The sequence below is a fragment of the Salvia splendens genome, chromosome 2 (assembly GCF_004379255.2).
Source record: "Salvia splendens isolate huo1 chromosome 2, SspV2, whole genome shotgun sequence".
In the NCBI taxonomy this organism is placed as follows: Eukaryota; Viridiplantae; Streptophyta; class Magnoliopsida; order Lamiales; family Lamiaceae; genus Salvia; species Salvia splendens.
In genome coordinates this window covers 28,394,215-28,415,881 of record NC_056033.1, presented here as the reverse complement: position 1 = coordinate 28,415,881, position 21,667 = coordinate 28,394,215, and the positions used below count along the sequence as shown (strand labels likewise).

Sequence of the window (21,667 nt, the reverse complement as noted above, 5' to 3'; positions counted from 1 at the left end):
GTTTCATGCATTGGTTTTGGGTGATATTACATGTTTATTTTGGGGAGATAATGCACAAATTTGAGATTAAGTGTGCAGATATTTGCTTGGTCAAATAGATGCTGCAAATTGACCGAGCAGATGCAAAATGAGCAGAAAATGAGTAAAAGTGTCAAAAATCCGCTAGTTCAAAGAGAATTATCAGGAGAGCAGGTGCGTGAAAAATCTGGCGTACCTAGGAATGCACACAAATTACCCGGGGTGGGGAAAATGGAGCAGAAAAAGTGAAGAAAGGAACAGATTTAAAAGATCTTATTTTAAGGGTACAAACGTCAAATCATGAAGAGCATACCCTAGGGATTCGAGCTTGAAGCCTCCCTATATAAAGGGACCAACATGAATGAAGAAAGGGCGCTTAACGCTACCATTCTCGTAGTTTAGGTAGGAAACTCTCATAGGCGCTTAACGCCACCGCTTTCTTAGCTTAGTTTAGTTGAGTTGCTGATTTTCTTAGCTTATTTTAGATAGTTGAGTTTACGACTCCAACATTGGATCCTTGCTTTCTTTACCGCTTTTGAGACGATGTAGTTGGATCTCGAGTTTCATTGGAGGAATTGACGACTCTGCCTTTGGATCTCGACTTATTTCTGGTTTTATGAAGCTTTGGTGTTTGTTTTCATGTTGATGATGCTATTTACTCACGTTTCTTGGATGCTTTTCGCAATCGGTGGCTTAGATGTTTATATCCATGCTGTTTACATGATTTCCAGTAGTTTAGAGGTTGAGATCTAGTTGTTCACGTGCTTGATTTCTGAGATCTGTTAGTTTAGGTGATGCATGCAAGATTAATCTGTGTTTATTTCGCTTTCTGCTTGACCCAGGAAAGTAGATCTGGGAGTTCTAGCTTGAATTTCGTGTTTACGTCTCGTTTTGAAGCATGCTCTGTTTTATTTCGTCAATGGTGTTGAAGCTCTGTTCCATGCTCTGTTTTTACTTGGTTGTTTAGAGAAGATTAAGTGAGAGGTTGTTAGAAATCAGATCTGCTTTTTGCTTTTGCTTTTTTGCTTTTCACAGTTTTCTGCCAGTCCCATCCAGTTTAGGAAAAATGGTCTCCACTTGCTTTTGCATCTTTGTCTGCCTATTTTGGGAAAGTTTCAGCATGTTCCTTCAGTTACAGGTGTTCTAGTTAGTTCAACTCCTGTTTACAAGTTGTCTTGAGTTTGATTGTCAAGCAAGTGTCAGTACTTTTCCCATCCGCTAGGTCAGGTAGATAGATCCAGTTTAATTCCGCCAGGTCAAGTAGATTAGAGTCTTAACCCACTTAATGAATGTGTGGCAGCAGCCGATCCCTTTTTCGATTGTGTCGTAGAAACAATCTCGAGTAGGTCCCTAGTCTCTGTGGTTCGACCCCGCTCTTGCCGCTTATACTTTGTAATATTTGTTGCATTAGTGGGAAAATTATAAATCTTGTTCAAAGGAGGAACACGTGCACGCGACACACATGCAAAAATCCTCTCTTCACATACTGTGGGGCCTCCATTTCTCTGTTCTCAATTTCTCCCCATACTTGTTGCTTCTAATTTGCCAACTCTCGTGTCATCGACATTTATTTGCTATCACGTAATCTGCGAGACTACTTGTACTTCCTTTACAACTGATCTTGCATAACCATGGCGTGAATATCCATTTCTCGCAACTCACTTATTTTTATTCGTTATACGTGTATCCATCGATTGACTATTCTTATCTAATTCGTGCGGCATGAGGGGGTCGTTGGGTGTATCGTATCCACTCATGTCTGTCTATCAGGACTTATTTCTCATAGGTATTTGAAAAGGATCAAGACTTTACCTTCGTTGAGAGTCTTGCATTGGGAATTTAGTCAACCAACCTTAACTTGGATGATACTGATTTTAGATCGAAAAAGTACTAAAAAGAAGTCCTTGTCTTAGGATAGTACTCAAATTACTCAAGGTGGCAAGAATAACATCTCTGGTGTGACTCTGTGAATTAATTGCCAACTTGCAAGGATTGGTTTACAAAGATAGCTGGACTAAGTCCAGGTGAACTTGTCTCATTCTTTCAGAAGATTACATGGGTTAAGAGGTTTCAAGTAAACCCATAGAGCTTGAGGATTTCTCGAATGGAATGGAATATGTTTCGAAATAGGATGAAACGAATTAAATTTATATTTTCATAGTAGGCATCAAATAAGATGGTCTAATTGACCATTTAGTTTCGAAAAGATCTTTACACCAATGTATTATGGCTCAAACACGTTAAGGCTTGAAAGAGTCAGTCGCAGGAGTACGTACAAGTGTAGGCAATTGCCATGAAGTCGCGCTAACCTTTCTCCAATAATGTCAAAGCTTGTGAAAAGGGAATCATATTGAAGAATTCTCAAGTTTGTCAAAGGAAATTTCCAAGGAGATAAGCCTATGAGGTAATAGCCAAAGTAACTCGTTAAGAACGAAGTGGGTATGCTAGTCTTAACGAATATTGAAGACATGGTAAAAATTCCCCAGATGGAACAAACATGTAGTGGAATTGAACATGAGAAAATCTCATTCTTGCAAAAAAGAACTTGTCATATACATGTTTGCAAAATAACAAGAGTTGACGGGAGTTCCAAGAAGAATGCGTCACTCATTAAGGACAAGATCTGGGAAAATGAGCCTAGTTCAAAGGTTATGAAGGCAAACAACTTTAGAATAACGGTGCGATGGGACTTGCGAAGTCAAAATATTGCTCATACGAATGATGAGTAAGAAAAGTTGTTGTCAATCAACATATCTGAAGATATAGGAGCAAAGCTCGTGAATAGCGATGTGATGTACCAAGGGTAAGAAATAGCACACCGGTTTGCAAGGCGAGTCGCTCATGGTATCTGAAAATAAATATCTAACTATGATCTTTGAACTGAAAATGAGTCACAATTTTCATAGAGAGAGGGAAGTACTGACACCCTACTTGCAAAATGCAGGTCAATCAAGAGTGTAAGATAAGTGGGGGAGCATTTCCATTAAGGATATTTGAAGCAGCATATTTAACCAAAGATTCGTGTGTACTTTTATGCTGGGTCGAGCCCTCAGGTCCAGAGAATCCGCTAGATCACAAGAGGTCTAGAAACTCAGAGGATCCTGGAAGTCTCGGTGGTCGGACACACAAACCTCCCGCGCTTTCAAAAACCCTCAACCAGCTATACTATGGATTAGTATAGGGAAGCAGGGGTCGATCCCACGTAGATGGACGCATAAGAAAGCATTTAGGAGACTCTGGGCAAGTTGTTGGCTGCTGCCACGTAATTTTGGGTTGAGATTTAACTACTAATAGACTTAAGAACGAAAATCAGACACTGGACCTAAGAAACTGAAAGCATCATGCTGACGCTGAACATCCTTATAACCACGAGATCTCAAACTAATTTCCTAGACGCAGTAAAGAACTTCCTAATATAGCTAGACAGAAAGCGAGTAAACAGTGGAGACCATTTTCCAGAAACAGAAAGTACGGAAGAAAAGCTGCAACTAACAAACTAAGAATTTAACTAACAATGACGTGCATCTCATTACCTGAATCAAACGCGAACATGAAGAAAACAAAGCACATATCCAGATTCAAACAGAATGTAAAAGTTCGGACGTCGGAAACTTGTAATTAGCCGGAAATAGAACAGATCTACATATACTAGACGGAATGAAACGAAAACACGAAAACCAGGCATCGACCACGACCAATTCTGTTTCCGATCCAGACGTCGGATGCTTAATCCACTCCGGATCCAAGCATTCTGAACCAAACAACCAACAAAATCAACTCCATAACTTCCGATTCAACAGATCTACCCCGATCTACACAAGCTTCCAACAATTCTACTCAAACTCAATAAACCAACGCGAGAAACAAACATTCAGTTCAGCAACTACGTCAAACTCAAAACAATTTGCATCCATAATCGAAATCAACAGCAGTAAAGTAAATACGGAAACAGAAAATGCATAGATAACGAGAATTCAACAGAAAACAGGGCCGAGCTTCGAACAGCGAAGCTCGGTGAAATTCACGACGACAAAAAAAACGAAAGCAAATAATTGTATCTTCGCCCTACACAAGGACGGTGTTACCCAACATCAAACAGCAAATGAAATTACCCGAACCCCTATAAATTTCCGAACAGTCCCCCCAAGTGTGTGGAAGTTAGTGAGCTAAGAGAGTTAAGAGCAAAGTGCCCTAAAAAAGTCCTCCCCCTTCAGGGCGAACGGAATTGCACGTAGGCGGTAATCTTCCTCCGTCGCATCGTTGGGCCTTTTCTGAATACTGCACAGCTTGCTAAACTCATTTAGAAACTCGTATGGACACTCGTTCCTACGTCCAGAGAACGTCGGTAGAATTTCTAACACATTTGTCTTAATATCGATGGCCCTCTGACGTGGGTTCATAACTATAGCCTGGGCTGACTCGCCATCTAGATGGGAGTGAGCGAACCGATCTCCGGATCTGGATCGACTACGTGTGCCATGTCTCTGATCTCTGCTTCCTCTGTAGCTGTTTATGAAGTTGACTTTGGATCCTCCTTTCCTGTCGAACTCCAATCGTCGTCACTCTCCGAACCAACCGGAAATGGATCTCCCGGAGATAATCCCGATCTGGTGGTGACCGTAGATGCTGTGTCCGTGACCTTCCAAGTAAACTGATCGTTCCTCCACACAGATGAGTTACCCCAGTGTCCAAACCGTGAGTCTCTGCTCATAAACTGCAAATGAAGAGAAAGAAAAACAAATTAAAACTATATACGCCAAAATCTCTAAACACAATCATAAACTACGCCATCCATCCCCGGAAACGGCGCCATTTGAAGCAGCATATTTAACCGAAGATTCGTGTGTACTTTTACGCTGGGTCGAGCCCTCAGGTCCAGAGAATCCGCTAGATCACAAGGTCTAGGAACTCAGAGGATCCTGGAAGTCTCGGTCGTCGGACACACAAACCCCCCGCGCTTTCAAAAACCCTCAACCAGCTATACTATGGATTAGTATAGGGAAGCAGGGGTCGATCCCACGTAGATGGACGCATAAGAAAGCATTTAGGAGACTCTGGGCAAGTTGTTGGCTGCTGCCACGTAATTTTGGGTTGAGGTTTAACTACTACTAGACCTAAGAACGAAAATCAGTCACTGGACCTAGGAAACTTAAAGCATCATGCTGACGCCGAACATCCTTATAACCACGAGATCTCAAACTAATTTCCTAGACGCAGTAAAGAACTTCCTAATATAGCTAGACAGAAAGCGAGTAAACAGTGGAGACCATTTTCCAGAAACAGAAAGTACGGAAGAAAAGCTGCAACTAACAAACTAAGAATTTAACTAACAATGACGTGCATCTCATTACCTGAATCAAACGCGAACATGAAGAAAACAAAGCACATATCCAGATTCAAACAGAATGTAAAAGTTTGGACGTCGGAAACTTGTAATTAGCCGGAAATAGAACAGATCTACATATACTAGACGGAATTAAACGAAAACACGAAAACCAGGCATCGACCACGACCAATTCTGTTTCCGATCCAGACATCGGATGCTTAATCCACTCCGGATCCAAGCATTCCGAACCAAACAACCAACAAAATCAACTCCATTACTTCCGATTCAACAGACCTGCCCCGATCTACACAAGCTTCCAACAATTCTACTCAAACTCAATAAACCAACGCGAGAAACAAACATCCAGTTCAGCAACTACGTCAAACTCAAAACAATTTGCATCCATAATTGAAATCAACAGCAGTAAAGTAAATACGGAAACAAAAAATGCATAGATAACGAGAATTCAACAGAAAACAGGGTCGAGCTTCGAACAGCGAAGCTCGGTGAAATTGACGATGACAAAAAAAATGAAAGCAAATAATTGTATCTTCACCCTACACAAGGACGGTGTTACCTAATATCAAACAGCAAATGAAATGACCCAAACCCCTACAAATTCCCGAACAGTCCCCCCAAGTGTGTGGAAGTGAGTGAGCTAAGAGAGCCAAGAGCAAAGTGCCCAAAAAAAGTCCTTTTCTTAGATTGTATGCACTCTTCCTTATATAGGTGCGGGTTTGATCTTCTAGAAGTCTTCGCAGAAATCTCCATTCTGCCCTTCAACTCCGTGATCTCCTCCGTCTAGTCATTTTTCTCCACAATGCTCACTTATTCGCCAGATTCCTTGGGTCATGCAATTGTCCTCTCTTCTTCCTGGACCTGGCGAACTTTCTACACCCCTAGCTTAAAAAGATGTGTTTGACACCGTAAATGCACGAATTCAATCCCTTTAATCAATGCATTAAATTAGCCTTATCAATGTTCAAAGAAATTTTTGGGAATCCAAGTAAGCATTGCTGATTAAAATCATCTATTTCATCCTCGTGGTGGGAACATGTAGAGTCCATTGAAGGTACTCAAAAGAAAACGAATTGATGTATGAAAATCCATGTAGGGAAAGTCATCAACTAGAGCCACTTTACTGTGTGATCTAACGTCATCAAGCTAAGTTCACATCTCCAATCTAATGTTTCTCTAGGGTCTCGCAAAATGTGATGGGATCAATAATCTCTTTCGGATTTAAACGAGTGGCTTAGCCACAGTGAGGATCCATCTTGTGCTATTCCCTTATAGCATCGTTCCTTGTCTTCCTTTTCAATATTTGCCCCTCTCGTGCTCTCATGCACTGGGCGTAGGCTCTTCTTGTGCGAAAAGTTGTGTCACTGCGGATCACGCTTTCATTTTTTTAACCTTATCTAGTATCGTTGCAAAAATTTGTTTGCTCGAGAAAGCAATCTCGGGATTTATGGTTCATCCTTTGTAATCCCATCTTAAACTACATTCTTCTGGGAAATTCTTATTTCCTCTAAATTCTTTCATTTTCTTGACTAGGTAAAATATTCTTGTCACACTTTGTATCAACTATCTCAAAAATTTTCACTTCCTCAACTTTCATCTTGGTTGGTTAAACGTCTCTTATTGGAGCATTGATCGAGTCGATTACTTGGAATGATCTAGTGAACAAATTTAGATCTTGATTGAAGAAATGTATTGATCTCATAGCAGGAAAGAAACTGAGGCTCTGATACCACTTTGTCACGACCTTATTTTGCTAAGGATAGCGAAAACAGGTAATCCGCGACTAATAAGAGGGATTAATGAAGCGGGGAAGGAAAAGTGGGTAGAACTCAAGAAACTTGCCGAAAATGCCAAATCGATTAATACCATAAGATAGAAGCCAAGTATTCAATTACATGGTTTCAAAATAATCATTTCATCAACTAAATCAGAGTTCGATGGGGAGACTTGAAATTCTCACTTTAACAAAAGCACAGAGGAATAAGTCCTTACTAAACGACTTCGTGTATGAAGACACGAATCGTCGAGAGATCCACTTGAATAATTACTAACATCGACTCCGATCATTGCTCCTTTCTCTTGACGTTCAACCTGCACATTTATAAATACATACAGGGCTAAGTACAGGAGTACTCAGTGGACACGTGCCAAAAACAAAACATACATTATATAGTTGTCATCCATCAACAGTATCACACGGGGTTTTTCTTAAAAGGCCCGAGCATACTAGATTTTTTTTTGTGATCTTAAAAGTCCGACTGCAGTCTAAGTTCTTTAAATTCATACCATATCTGAGAATCGTGTACCGTGAAGGTGGCCACCTTCAACGGACACCATGGTCGGCCAACCTCTCTTGGATGGCTCGCGGCTCTTGTGCACAATATTTCGAATAGGATTTGCGGTCATATTGGGAACCAAATTCGTTACATAGCTTTGGCGGCGCCAAAACCCTCGGCATATAGCCCCAACAAATAGGCCTAAAAAACAAACATTTTATGGCATGACAACAGCTTGAAAATAATCACAACTTCATTTTGAGAAAAGATGATATTTCATTACTTCAAAAGTATTTGCTTTATATCCACACTAATGTGCTGAATATTAAAAGAAAGCCCACCTGTTACGCTTATCTCCAAATAACAACTGTCGTCTGACCTCACTTGCCCTTGAATAATTTATCCTTTAAAAATAGCGTAGCACGCTAATTAGTACTTGGACTATTTTTCCTGATAAAAGAATGCATGCATCTAACAGGATAGCACCTATATATTAGTCTTGGCTTATAGGATTTTTCTAAATCCTACCTCAGGCTTCACTGCTCTGCAGAGTTTAATTATTCACTTTACTACTTTGGAGAAATTCTATTCCCTCTAAAATAAATATTTGGGCACTTATTTAATAAAATATGGGTTCTTGGAAAATCCCTTCTTAAATCCTTTTCCTCCTGATTTTTCTTAAGGCCGCCCATGGCGACGCCGGTTTGCCCTTCGCGTCCTTAAATTCACCACTTTCCATTTTTAGAAACTTAATAAATTATTCGAGAATTAATTCATCAACTTTCGAGCTCCAAGCTCATCTCCATAATTAATTCTAATCCAAAGTAACTTACTTGGCCCAACTAAAATAAATTAATAGACCCAATCTTATTCCACCATTTGAATCCAATCCAAGCACAAATTAATCTGGCCCAACCGTAATACTTACTTTCAGCTCACATAATTAAATTAACAGTCCCAAAAATTGAAGAATTTGGCCCATTTCAAAATTCAATTAAATGGCCCAAATTAATCAATATTCTCACCCATCGGACTCCCTCTTCTTTCTTTCATTTTCAATCAAGACAAAATTCCCAATTTAGGGATACAGCTGCAGCGGCTTCTCCCCCAATTCACCGCAGCCGCTCCTCACTCCCTCCGGCGAGTCCTCCAAAAATGGCTTCTCATTTTTGAGCTTTCTTCCTCGGCCTACCTCCACCGTTTCTTCTTCTCAAATTTTCCAGATTTGTAATTCCTAGATCGGAGAATCGGGAGGCAGCGCCTCCGTCCGTCCTCGTCTCCAGCTGCTCGTCGAGCAAACCCGCCGCCGCCGCCGCCGCCGCTTCGAGCTTGGGAGGAGACGGCTGCTGCTCCGCGGCGGTCTCGGCTCCGTCGCCAGTCATCTCCGAGCAGCTTCTCATGCTTAAGCTAAGTTCTTATTCTTTATAAAGATCTAACTTTGAATTCTTTTCTAAGGCAGTAGCTATTTTTGGGGTTCAGTTATTTTTTTTAATGCTTGAGTTTGTTGTAATGTTTGGTGCCTTTGCTTATTGTTGTGGAGATCCTATTGAGTTTCTATGTTCTTGGGCTATCTATTTGTTCTAAACGTGATTTCTCTTGGCTTGTTGGCTGCCACCCCTTGCTCCTCTCCCTTCCCTTGCAGCACTCTTTGGTGTTATGTGAAGTTTGTGGTGTCGGAGTGGTGGGGAGAGAGGAGGGGGTAAGGGCAGCTTATATAGCCATCGCATTGGCGCCTTGCGGCAGCCCTCGGGGACTCCACTTCCTTGTTTGAGTTACAAGTTCTATTTCCTTGTGAGCTTGGTTTAATGTGATATTCCTTACTGGTGTAAGATAGGGGAGATATGATCCTTCACTGGTTTCATCATTTTTGTTTGCTTCCGATGGGGAAATACACCCCTTCCTCATTTGGTTACTTGGGTAAGCTCATGATGTTATTTTCACTTGTTCCCATCTCCAAACTTGGGGATACAGGCAGCAGGAAATCTCCCCTATGAAACCTTCTTTTGTTTTCACTTACTATTCCTATGTATAGCCTTTTTGTTGATTTTTGTGGAGGCAAAGAACCCACTAATTTGAGGAATTTCTTGGCAGGTGAAGGACTTCTTGGAAGGCGTTACTGCTGCTCCATGCTTGGAGTCTTAGAGCATCAACAATCGTGCTCTTGCCAGCGGCACGGTGGACTCATCACCGAAGGCTGAACGAACGCCATCGCAAAAAAATTTTAGACAAAGGATTCCAGTGGACTCACCGATATGCAAATACTCGTCGAAGAGGTCGGCCGTTTGCCCTGTAGCGAGTTGTCGGATGGCACACTTATACTTCTGCAATGGCGTGATACTTTGTCGGCCGGTTGCATCTGGACCTGTTTGGAAGAATTCAACACGTGCGGACAATGTGTTGACAATTCGCATAAACAAGCGCTTTGACATGCAAAAACGGCGCCTGAAGTAATCTGCCAGAAACCGCGACTGGTCGGCAAAATAGTCGGCAACGAGCCTTTTGTGGGCTCCCTCCCGGTCACGATGGATGTAGCGGTGAATTGATCTAGTTCGTTGAGGAGGAGGGGCGGGGGTATTCGCCGTGACATATGCGTCGTAAGCGGCACGATGTTGTTCGTAGTATTCTTGTTCTTCGCGCTCCGCTTCCGCCATAAGATGGGTGAAATCCATTTGAGGTTTTGAGTGAGAGATGAAGGTGTGGATAGTTTGTATGAGAATTATGAATGAGAGATGATTTGAAGTGATAAATGGATTATGAATGTGTGTATTTATAGATGAATTTGGGAAAAAAATAAAAAAATAAAAAAAATCAAAAAAATTTAGAAAAACGGGCAAAAAACGGCCATATTTTTGGGATTTGGAAAATATTTGTTTTTATTTTTTATCATTTTTAAAAATTAAATACTGAATTTTTAATAAAAAAATTCAAAGGCAACGGTCGTTGTCCAATCGCGTGTCGCCACGTCGCCTGCTCGCTGGCACGGACGTGCTCTTCGCAGCGAGCATCGCCGTGCCAGCGGCGGTGGAGCTTGTTTGTGCCAGCGGCACGGACGGACGGACGTCGTCCGTCCACCGTTGCGCATGCTCTTATGATGAGGAATTTTTCGAGAAAGATGGACAAGAGAAGAGAAGAGAAGATTCTTCTTGCTTTATTTTTGTTGCTAGAATTAGTCAGGGTCCAACATCAAGCTTTGAGCCCTTCTCTTGTAGGCTCATTGTAGTTCTTAAATTCATGTAAGGGAATGGGCCCCACAACTCGAAGCATGTATTGTATCTTGATACTCATGTACATTCCTCATTTTTTCTAATAAAAATATTTTCTCCACTTTTATCCTTCGAATTAATAATTTCTTTGCATTTTATCTTTCTCCCAATAACAATACTTAATTTATTCCAAAGTCGAAAATTATAACGGAAATTCTATGTCCACACGTCTTCTAAACGAAAATTAATTAAGCCAATAAATCTGATTTATCTCAAAAGAAAGGAACAAAATTTCGGGGCGTCACATTCCACATTCTTAATTTTATATTAGAATCTGAGTATAAAAATTTAGTAAAGTGTAGAGTTAACTACCTAAAATGATAAAAAAAAAAAGTAATAATTGAGATTTTAAATTATGGACGTTTTAAAATAGCAAATTGAGATATTAATTCGTGGATGAAGTTAATGACAACAAAAACACTATACTTAAAATTCAAATAGAGTGACTTCATATCTCTAATAAAAAGGCCAGGAAATCAAATTCATGTTCTTTAATTTTAAGTAAAATGTTTCGAAAAACTACCACCACATTCAAATTCACCTTTTTATCATTCTTCGATGAGAAAAAAAATGTTTCTTTATTGGCAATTATATTTGTGACTTAATTAATTATAGCTAGATTATGAATTAATTAAAGCATGCAACATGAAAAAATTCATTGGTCCTGGATCACATAAAGCAATAAGTAGAGTATATTTATTGTGTCGAATTGGTCAACATGCAATATTTATTGTGAATCCAGATGTGATCTTGTTTATAATTTTTCGTGTGTATTCATTAGATAATAACAATAATAGAAAAACAAGAAAATGATGATATAGTATTAGTAATTAAATATAACAATTCTTATCGAAATGGAAAGAAAAAGAACGATTCAAATTTAAGAATGAGAAGAATAAAAGTTGAATTTTGGCACTAAACCGTGTTACCAGGATGCAGACCTATCGAGTAGGTCGGGGCAGACTTAGGCCATCCACAATGATATCACTAAATCGTCTCTTAATGGTCCCTTAAATTACTATTCACGGGCTCCACTGTACTTTTTTACTCCATCCCTTAACTAAGGGACGGAACCTCCGTCCCTTAACTGTCTCTTAACCATCCCATAAATTACTATTCATTCAATTTCATTTTTTATTTTTATTTCCAACCAAATTCAATTAAAAAAAACACACTTCATTAAAAATAAAATAAAATTACAACATAAAATAAAAATACAACTTAAAATTCAAAAAAAATAAAAAAAAAACATAATTAAAATCCTAAAAAAAATAAAAATGACATAATTTAAAATACAATTTTATAGAAAATAAAAAAAACCACTGCGCCGGCGAATCATCCCCCGAAGGCAGTGGAGATGCACTGAAGCCGTGAGGAGGCGGAATGCCAAGTTGTGCTGCCATAAACGTAATTCCGATAAACCAGACTTGGTATTGGGCGGGCGTTATGCGGGAAGTGTCCGCCATTGTGGCGGTCATGTACATGGCCATAAGGGAGTTGGGGGGTCCCCCCGAGCCCGCTTGGCTTGATTCGGCTCGGCCCCTCCTCCCTCTAGCCGCCTTCGCCGCATTTCTCCCTTGCGGCCGACGGCGCCCACGGGAGGACCCCCCGGCATCGTCTGTCGGGGTCTCAACCTCCTGCGAGGCAAACTCTTGTGGCCCGCTGCCCGAATCGCCCTCACCATACGAGTATTGGCCACTCGTCGTGTGCTTCGTGCGCTTCGAGGTCGAGCCCGTGCTGGACCGCACACCGCCGGCCCACATTTCCTCGTCCTTGACGACCTCCCAAATATCGACATATTTGAATTGTTTGCTGGTGTCGTTGAAGTAGACCCGCAAAGCCGACCTCAGAATGTCGGCTCCCGTGGCTCCGCTTTGGTAATGAGTCGCTTCATTCTTGTGGATGGCGCAGAATCGTTTGACCTCTCTGTCGACTCGGTCAAACTGAGCGCGGAGCATCTTATATGTGCAGCGGTGGGACCCCTTCGGCTTAATCTGGTGGTAGGCCTCGGTGACCTTTTCCCAGAAGCACTTTCGGGGTTATTGATTCCCGACGATGGGATCGTACGAGATGCTGATCCAGGCGTTGTACACCGCCAACGTTTCTTTGGCGCCATACGGATGCCGGCCTAGATCCTTCTCCTCCTCGTCCGCCTCCGCCTCCGCCCTGGAGCTTCCACCGCTTCGGCCTTCTTCCGGAGTGGGTTCAACGGAATGATCCTCCTGAATCTGGGATAATCCCTGCGAATACCTCGGGGCGGAGGGACGGGCGAATGCGTTGAGATCCTACCCGCCGGAGCCGCCACAGCAGGAGTTTCCGTCGCCGGACATTTTGTGATGAGATGTTAGATGAAAATTGGAGAGGAAATGGAGATGATTTGGGAAGAATAGATGTGTAGTTGTGTGTGGAATGAGGATGAATTAGGAGTATTTATAGAGTAAAAAAATAAAATAAAATAAAATAATGGAAAACGGCTATAAATGGTAATATTACCTTTTTTAATTTTTAATTTTTTTTATTTAATTCAATTTTTTTTAAAAAATGAATTATTGCGTCAGCGCGACGATGCCCACTTGCGGGCCGGCGAGTGGGCGTCACGCATGGCGAGACGTCTCGCCAACCGTCACGGCGTGATGGAACGCGGAACGGGCTGAGGACGAAATGGGGATCCGCAACGCGTCACGCCGCCGTCTCGTTCCTTCGTGGCGGAATACGGGCCACCCGCGTGACGCGTTGCGGGTGGCCTTAGACCTGCCCATTATAGAAATGGAACGAGCTTGAGTTAGGCTTTTCTACTGTAACTAGTTTTAGTTACTCCCCCCGTCCCAAGGAAGATGGCTTCTTCCTTATATAACACGGGATTTATACAACTGTCTTTTGTGTATTGAGTGAAAAAAATAAAATAAGAGAGAGAATAAAATAGAGATAAATGTGATTCTATTTTTAGTAATGGGTCATTTTAGTTGTGACAAACCACAAAAAGAAAGTGAGTCATCCTCAATGGGACGGAAGGAGTAGATTTTTTTTTAAACCCAAGATCGACCCAAGCCCAAACTTGTTAAAAGCTCAGTCCAGACTCTGCACTAGCCGTAAAACAGGGGTGGCTCAAATATGTACTCCCTCTGAGCCCCATTAAATATTTCATATGTGTCTGATACGAGTTTAAAAAAATGTTTGACCTTGTAAAGAAAAGTGACTGATAATAGTTAAAGGAATGTAGAACCACTTTTATATATTAATTTTATAATAATTAATGTAGAATGAGTTAGTAGAATGCAAAATCTATTTTAAAATATTAAAAGTGAAATGAGATATTTATTAATTACTGTCCAAATAGGAAAATACGAGGGACTAATGAAGTACTTAATAAAATAACCTAGTTTAACTTGGCCCATTTTAGATATCTTACTGGGCCTGGATCGACTGGATTGTATATCATACATTTGACATACAATTTGGTTAGAGTTAAATTTTTTACGGGAAATTGTTTCAGTACAAAAATTACATTTACCATTGAGTTCAAACTCAAATATCTGTATTCGCCTAGTGTTTAGCTCTTGCTCGGAAAAATCGGGAGCTCGCAAAACTGGATCGGGCACAGCTTCTATTGGTAGGTCTGCCCCTTTTCCTCTTCTGCTCCGACATCTTCAGCCTCTTTTCTCCAGCGCCGTCGAAGCCCGCCGCTCCCCACCACCGCCACCCCGATTCGCAGCCACTGATCCAGCCCCGCCACGTACCCCTGGAATTTCCTACTCTGGTCCCCGATGTCATCAACAATTTGAGCATATGAATTGGAATTAATTGTATTCTGCGGTAGATAGAATTTTAATTTTACTGAAGTCGAATTATTAATGTATTTGTTTATATTGCCTTCGTTGATGGTATTAGGTTTTGTGTCTCCCCTAATTTGGATTGAGATGGTGTGGATTTATCTATGAATCATGAGTAACTATTCACTTATGACTTAACACACTTTGTTTCTTTTCCTTTTTGGTTCAGAAAGCAAGCGGGGTTGGTTATGGAAACACTGTTAGCATTGATTTTTGTTCATCCTGTTCTTACAGGTATTTATAGACACACACATATATACCCAATTCTAATCGAAATTTAGTAGTTATGGTTGAGCTTACTTGTTAAAAATTACAGTTGAGGTTTGGTTATCTTTGTAGTTGTTTACAGATTCTATATTCTTACTATGTTTTGTATTGAAGAGAAAAATGGAATGATTTAATGTGCAATGCGCGTGACTTGTGTGAGAATACATGTATAGAGATTCAATATCTTTTAGGAATGTTAAAATTGGATAATCAGTAGGTATTTGTTATCTTTCTACAAAAGTTTGTTTTTCCTCTAGATATATGCTTGAGAACGTTAGACGAGTAACCGTGAAGGCAACAGAGTGGTCAAGAGTGGAAAGTCACTGAAATTGAGTGTAAAAATAAAATTTGTCCTATGTAGTAGCAGTTCATTTATTTGCCTCCGCTTTGGCAGAGGGACTGCGGTCACAATGAAGAATATGTTAGAAAGTCAGTTTCCTGGGATCAATGTTGTTCTTGCAAATTATCCTCCTCTGCCTAAGCACTTGTTGAGCAAGGTTGTGCCGGTTGTACAATTTGCCGTGATTGGCGTCATAATGGGTGGTGAGCATATTTTCCCGAGACTAGGATTAGCTGCACCACCCCAATGGTACTATTCCATGCGTGCAAATAGATTTGGGAGCATGGCAAGCACTTGGCTACTTGGAAACTTCGTTCAGTCCTTCTTGCAAAATTCTGGTGCTTTTGAAGTTTACTGTAATGGTGAACTGGTAATGTTTCTCCTATCTTTCATCACTAATTCTTATTTATATATGTTATGGACTGATAGTTTGTGGTGATAAATTTCCGCTATCAACTAGTTTTATAGCTTTGCAGCCTGTCGGAAGATATGATGTTTTATATATGTCTAGATTCTGAAACTATAAGATTTATGGGGATGCAACCTTTTGTAGTATTATTATATTAAAAAATTTAGTGAGATTAGGAATAAGTTAGGGCTTGTAATCTCCTACAAGGTAGTTGAATCTGTACATACTGTGGAAGAAGATGGGTCTATTCCATTCTACATTGCCCCTTAAAAGGTGTAATGTTGCCCCATAGTTAGCGATTGCAGAAGGTGTCGATTAGTATGTTAAGAGAGTCAAACAGGTGGTAGTTGAATGGTCGCATACATTATTGTTTTCTAGCAAAGTGATTCCTGAATTCGTTGTTTCTCTTATCCAGAAATTCTCCAAACTTAAGGAGAATAGGTTCCCCGGAGAGATAGAGTTGAAAGAACTGGTTGCTCGTAGGATTGCTAATTCAAGAGTAATCATTTGATTTTAATGGCTGATGGAGGGCACTCGATGCAAGAGTTTTAAAGAAAATCGGTAAACATTAGTCCTAGTTTACTGTATGGAACTTTATGGTTTCCTCATATAGAATGGCATGTGTACGATTTCGAATGATTAGTTTTTGTCATTTATAAAGTCATGCTGCTCGTATTTCGCAGCAGTTTTCCAATTTGAATTTTATAGCAACAATATATACTACTGTGCATGGATGAAAAGCAAGTCGCAACAATGGTATAAACAATGGCAGTGACTGCAAAAATGGAGGCTAAATGCTTATCTATATGTGATACAATTTCATGTGTGTTCCATTGCTTTGCCTTGACAAGTTCATAGCCAGCAGATTTATACACAAAACATATTGTGTAGTCTCTATTATAAATGTAACGCCTGTATCAACAGCCTACATAATGAATTCAACAGACAAAAAATGTTTTGAAGTTCCAAAAGTGAATGATTATGTTAGAATGCTAGGTTAAGTAGATTTCTTTAAAAGGAAAACTAGATAATACTAGTACTCCTATAAGACTATACGCTATAGAAGTTGGTTCATTAGATTGCTGAACAGTGAACACATACCCTTTATTCTTCCGGATAAATTTCCATTAAGATATAGAAAAAAAAAACACTAAATGAGTCATATTTTAATACTTATGGTACTAATTAATTAACCTAAAATAACTGATTTATAAGATGTGCAATGACTGTATATCAACAGGGGATGTAGCTCAGATGGTAGAGCGCTCGCTTAGCATGCGAGAGGTACGGGGATTGATATCCTGCATCTCCATATTTCGTTTTTTTTTTATTTTTAGAAAAAGTAACACATTATTTCTTTCTTCATTTACTCTCTGTTACTTTATTCTCTTTTCATGTTTCTACCTTTTTCACTTTCTATTTTATTCTTCATTTACTTATCTCCACTGACACGGAGTGGAGAGAGTATCAATTTTCTTCCAACTGCCACATTGATTGTCAGCTTACGCACAAAATGTAATGTCATGTTGAATTTTAGCGTAACCGAACCGAACCCTTAAATGCGATGAAAATTAAAATATGGGACAAATTCCAAAATACTGAATGTTTCTCCATTTTTTGCCAAAATTTAATTTGATTGAAAATCAAATTTTGTGCATTTATATGCACATAGGTTTCATATTATACATTCATTTCTTACCTTTTTATTACAAATTGGAAAAATATGAGTAAAAAAAAGGAAAAGATTATTAAATATGTTTAGTAGTGAATGGAACCTTTATCTTACTATTAGAAAATATAAATTTATTGAAAATAGAAGGTGATTAATTTTTATGCATAACTCAAAAATAAAAATATAATTATTAGTTGTGGACTAAAGTACTTGTTATTGTTTAAATTTTACTACATCTTTAAGATAAGATTCACAATATATATTATCATTAGTCACATTATTTTATTTTAAAAGAGAGAAAATAGAATGGATTTATAGTAAGAATTGCAAGCAATTAGTCTCGAAAAAAACTCTGGAGGGGGGAAGATATTATCAAGCCAGCTCTCCACGCACCCCCACACGTGGTGAGATGGCATTGGGCGGTGACGCCCACTCGCCGGCCTGCGAATGGACGCGGATTTTAATGATTTTAATTTATTTTTTAAAAAAATCAGAAAAATATAAAACAATACCAAAATTAATAAAATTTTTCAAATCCTCAAATGTTAAAGTTTTATGATCGTTTTTTAAAATATTAATTTTTTTATTTTCTAATTGTCCTAAACTCTTCTATATATACCTTACTCATTACATAATTCTTTTTATACCAAAGAAACACTATCTCACTATATATATGAATTATGTAATTTTCATATTTTTCTATAAATTATATGAATATTATTTTTAAAATAATATTTCATCTTAATTTAAATTAAATTTGTTTGGTAAAAAATAAAATAAAAATGAAATAGTGGGACCCCTGAATAGTTATGAGATAAGATGAATTGGAGATGGGGGGTTGTAGGTGCTATCACTTTAGGAAGAGATGAAATAAAAAATGGTGTGAAGCTCATTAATAGAGATGAAGTGAATTAAAGATGGAATGGAGATAGAGTTCTGGATGCTCAAAATCAACATTGAGACACTATACATGTTTAAGATTAGACATTCAATCTTACGATAATCTCCAAGCATATATCATTGAAAATCACAAACTACTTTTAAGAAATCGGATTTTCATTTTCACATATGATAGTTTCTTTTCACCACCAAAGTATTAGCTAGATGCTAATAGTTTGGATCCCTTGTGCATTTAGCCACAGAGAATGTTGTTACGTAAAAATTAATATTATATTAATAAATAATCATATTAAAATATTCATATTTGTTTATATAAAAAAATATATTGTGTACATATAGCATTTTCTACTGTGGCTAAACGCACAACATGGATCCAAATCCCAAAAAATATTACTCTTCAGAATCATTTTTCTTAGCGCTCGGTTCAGTTTCAAGCATTAAGAATAATGTCACAATAGAAAATTTTCGAAGAGCTGCAGAAGAATTTCTCTTGTTTTTACATCAATGTTGCGATTTGAAAGAATTTGAAGAAATGGAGAAGAAGAAGGAAAAAAGGAAGGAAGAAACAAAGAAAAAAAAGAAGTGAGATCAGTGGCGGAGCCAGAGATTTCATAATGGGGGGTCCAAAATTAAACTTCAAAAAAAGTTACATAAATTAAATTATAAGATTCAAAATGTAAAAGTCAAATGCAATCACATCATAACATTTGTCTTCTATTCTTCATCTTCTGAAACCGCTGCATAATAGTTTCATTGGTAACTTTAACAAACACATCATTTTCGATGTAAGGAACTAAGCAATCATTCAATAGTTGGTCTCCCATGCTATTACGTAGAGAAGTCTTGATGATCTTCATTGCTGAAAAGACTCTTTCTACTAATGCAGTGGCAACTGGTAAGATCAATGACAACTTAACTAATGAATAAACCATTGGAAAAACTTCATGTTTCCTTGTAGAAACCACTGATTCCTGATATTTGTGAAAACTTTGTAACACTATATTCTAACCAATCCTTAAATTCATCAAACCAATGTGAGACAAATTTACGTTTTCGATTTCCATCTACTGTAGGACGAAAATCATGATTACGTGGTTGACACGGACCTTTAAGTAAGTAAGCTCTGCGAACTTGTTCTATTAAATTTGGTGGATAACTCATTATATCAGGTCGTTCTCCTGGATCACTTGGAAGATTCTCTAAATCAACCTTACTTTTATCTTCATTTGATAATTCTTGAGGTTGAAGAAGTGAAGGTTCAACTGATGAAGAATCAACGGAAGAAGGTTTCTTGAAATAACAATCCATATACCTACAAAAATAGTCAACACTGATTAAGTTCAAAATATTTGATATTTTCTGTATGCAAAACTATTAACACACACATCAAATAAAGAATTGGAGTTATAAAATTCCAACTACAGAACCACCGTAGTCCGTAGCCATTGAATTACATAAGCTATCTTCTTTCTCCCCCTTTGAATTATTATTGCAGCCAAACAAAAAAACAACCTATGTAGAAAAATTAATTGAATTATATTTGAGTTTTGAATATACCTAGTTCTAGTTTACCAGATTTCAGACTTGGAACGGCAGAATGAATACGCTAAATTCAGACTTGGATTGGAACGGCAGAATGAATACGCTAAATTAAGAGGCACGATTCATATATATTTTGCTGAAACCTATCTCTAATATTATATTTATTATAAATTATAATTATTGTGAAATTACTAAAATACCCCTAAGTTTTTTAAGAATTAGTGGGGGGACCATGGGCCCCCCTGGCCCCACCCTCCCTCCGCCCCTGATTATATTTGAGTTTTGAATATACCTAGTTCTAGTTTACCAGATTTCAGACTTGGAACGGCAGAATGAATACGCTAAATTCAGACTTGGATTGGAAGGCAAAATGAATACGCTAAATTAAGAGGCACGATTCATATATATTTTGCTGAAACCTATCTCTAATATTATATTTATTATAAATTATAATTATTGTGAAATTACTAAAATATCCTTAAGTTTTTTAAGAATTAGTGGGGGGACCATGGGCCCCCTGACCCCACCCTCCCTCCGCCCCTGAGTGAGATATAGTACTAACTATTTTAAATGAAAAGTGAGAAAAAGAACAAATAAAATAAAATGTCCAGTATAGTTTAGACTAAAAATTGTCCAAAAAACATGTAAATAGCGATATTAAATCAGAATTTATGAGCCGTTATATTTTAAATGAAAAGAAAGAAAAAGAATAAATAAAATAAAATGTCCAGGATAATTTAGACTAAAAATTGTCCAAAAAACATGAAAATAGCTATATTAAATCAGAATTTATGGGCCGTTATTTTTAAACTTTAGACTTTCATACCCATCCAAATTTAATTAACCAATAAACTTTAGACTTTCATACCCATCCAAATTTAATTAACCAAAAAAGTTCTCTCATTAGGCCATCCGCAATGGGCGGACGATGGCACGCCCGATGGCGCGCATCGTCCGCGCCATTCATCGTCTGCCCCCACTGTGGGTGTGTGGCATAGGCCGCGGACGATAGTCGCGGCCTATGCTTCGGGCGCGACTTAAACCGCGGACGATGGTCGCGGAAGATGACCATCGTCCGCGACATCGTCCGCCCCATTGTGAAGGCCGCGGACGATGGCACGCGGTTTCGTTTTTTTATAAATAGCGTTCATTTGTAACATTTCATTTCACACGATTTCATCTTCGAAACTTACATTTACATAATTACTACGAAATGGATTCAAGCCCCAATAGCCCTACGTTTAGCGGAGAGGCGCATTGGCCGGGTACAGAACCCGGCGATTATCGTTCGTTCGGCGACAACACCCATTACGATCCCGATTTCAGTACGGAATCGTATGGGTTGTCTGATATAGAGCCGTTGCCGCACCGCCCAACCGCATCGGCCGATCCCGCCCCCGCAGCGACCTGTGCCGCCAAGGGGAAGGCGAAGTGGAACCGACAGCGGGCGCAGAAGTTGCCTCCTCACGGTGACTGCGATGAGTACGCCCCCGGCCGTACGAACTACACCGACGACGAAACCCTCACTTTGGCCCGGTGTTGGGTAGATATATCGGAAGATCCGATATTCGCCAACAACCAGAGACAGACCGCCTACTGGGAGCGCATCGCGGACCTCTACAATTCGGTCAAGCCGCCGACCGCGTACAAGCGCAAGAGTGAGCAACTCCACAAGCACTGGGATCAAATCAAGAAGCAAGTGAACTTGTACTCGGCGGAGTTCGAGAAGTGCGCGCGGTCACAGGGGAGCGGCGAGAGCGTGCACGACTTGCGCTCTAAAGCGATGTTGTCGTACCGGTCGATGTT

General features: G+C 39.2%; 1 protein-coding gene across 1 annotated transcript; it reads left to right on the top strand.

The window, feature by feature from the left end:
* Positions 1 to 138: 138 nt before the first annotated feature.
* Positions 139 to 16,441, top strand: LOC121777657 (selT-like protein). The gene is made up of 6 exons (XM_042174979.1): positions 139 to 192; positions 1,054 to 1,164; positions 14,449 to 14,658; positions 14,901 to 14,965; positions 15,393 to 15,708; positions 16,163 to 16,441. Exons 1-6 carry the CDS (start codon positions 139 to 141, stop codon positions 16,256 to 16,258), a joined length of 852 nt encoding a protein of 283 aa, XP_042030913.1. The 3' UTR covers positions 16,259 to 16,441.
* Positions 16,442 to 21,667: the final 5,226 nt, after the last annotated feature.

Bases quoted from the DNA above. Each gene is read 5' to 3' on its own strand.
- LOC121777657 (XM_042174979.1), top strand. From the start codon at position 139: ATGAGTAAAAGTGTCAAAAATCCGCTAGTTCAAAGAGAATTATCAGGA. The intron at 14,966-15,392 runs GTATTTATAGAC...CCGCTTTGGCAG, and splicing joins TGTTCATCCTGTTCTTACAG to AGGGACTGCGGTCACAATGA. The intron at 15,709-16,162 runs GTAATGTTTCTC...TCTCTTATCCAG, and splicing joins TTTACTGTAATGGTGAACTG to AAATTCTCCAAACTTAAGGA.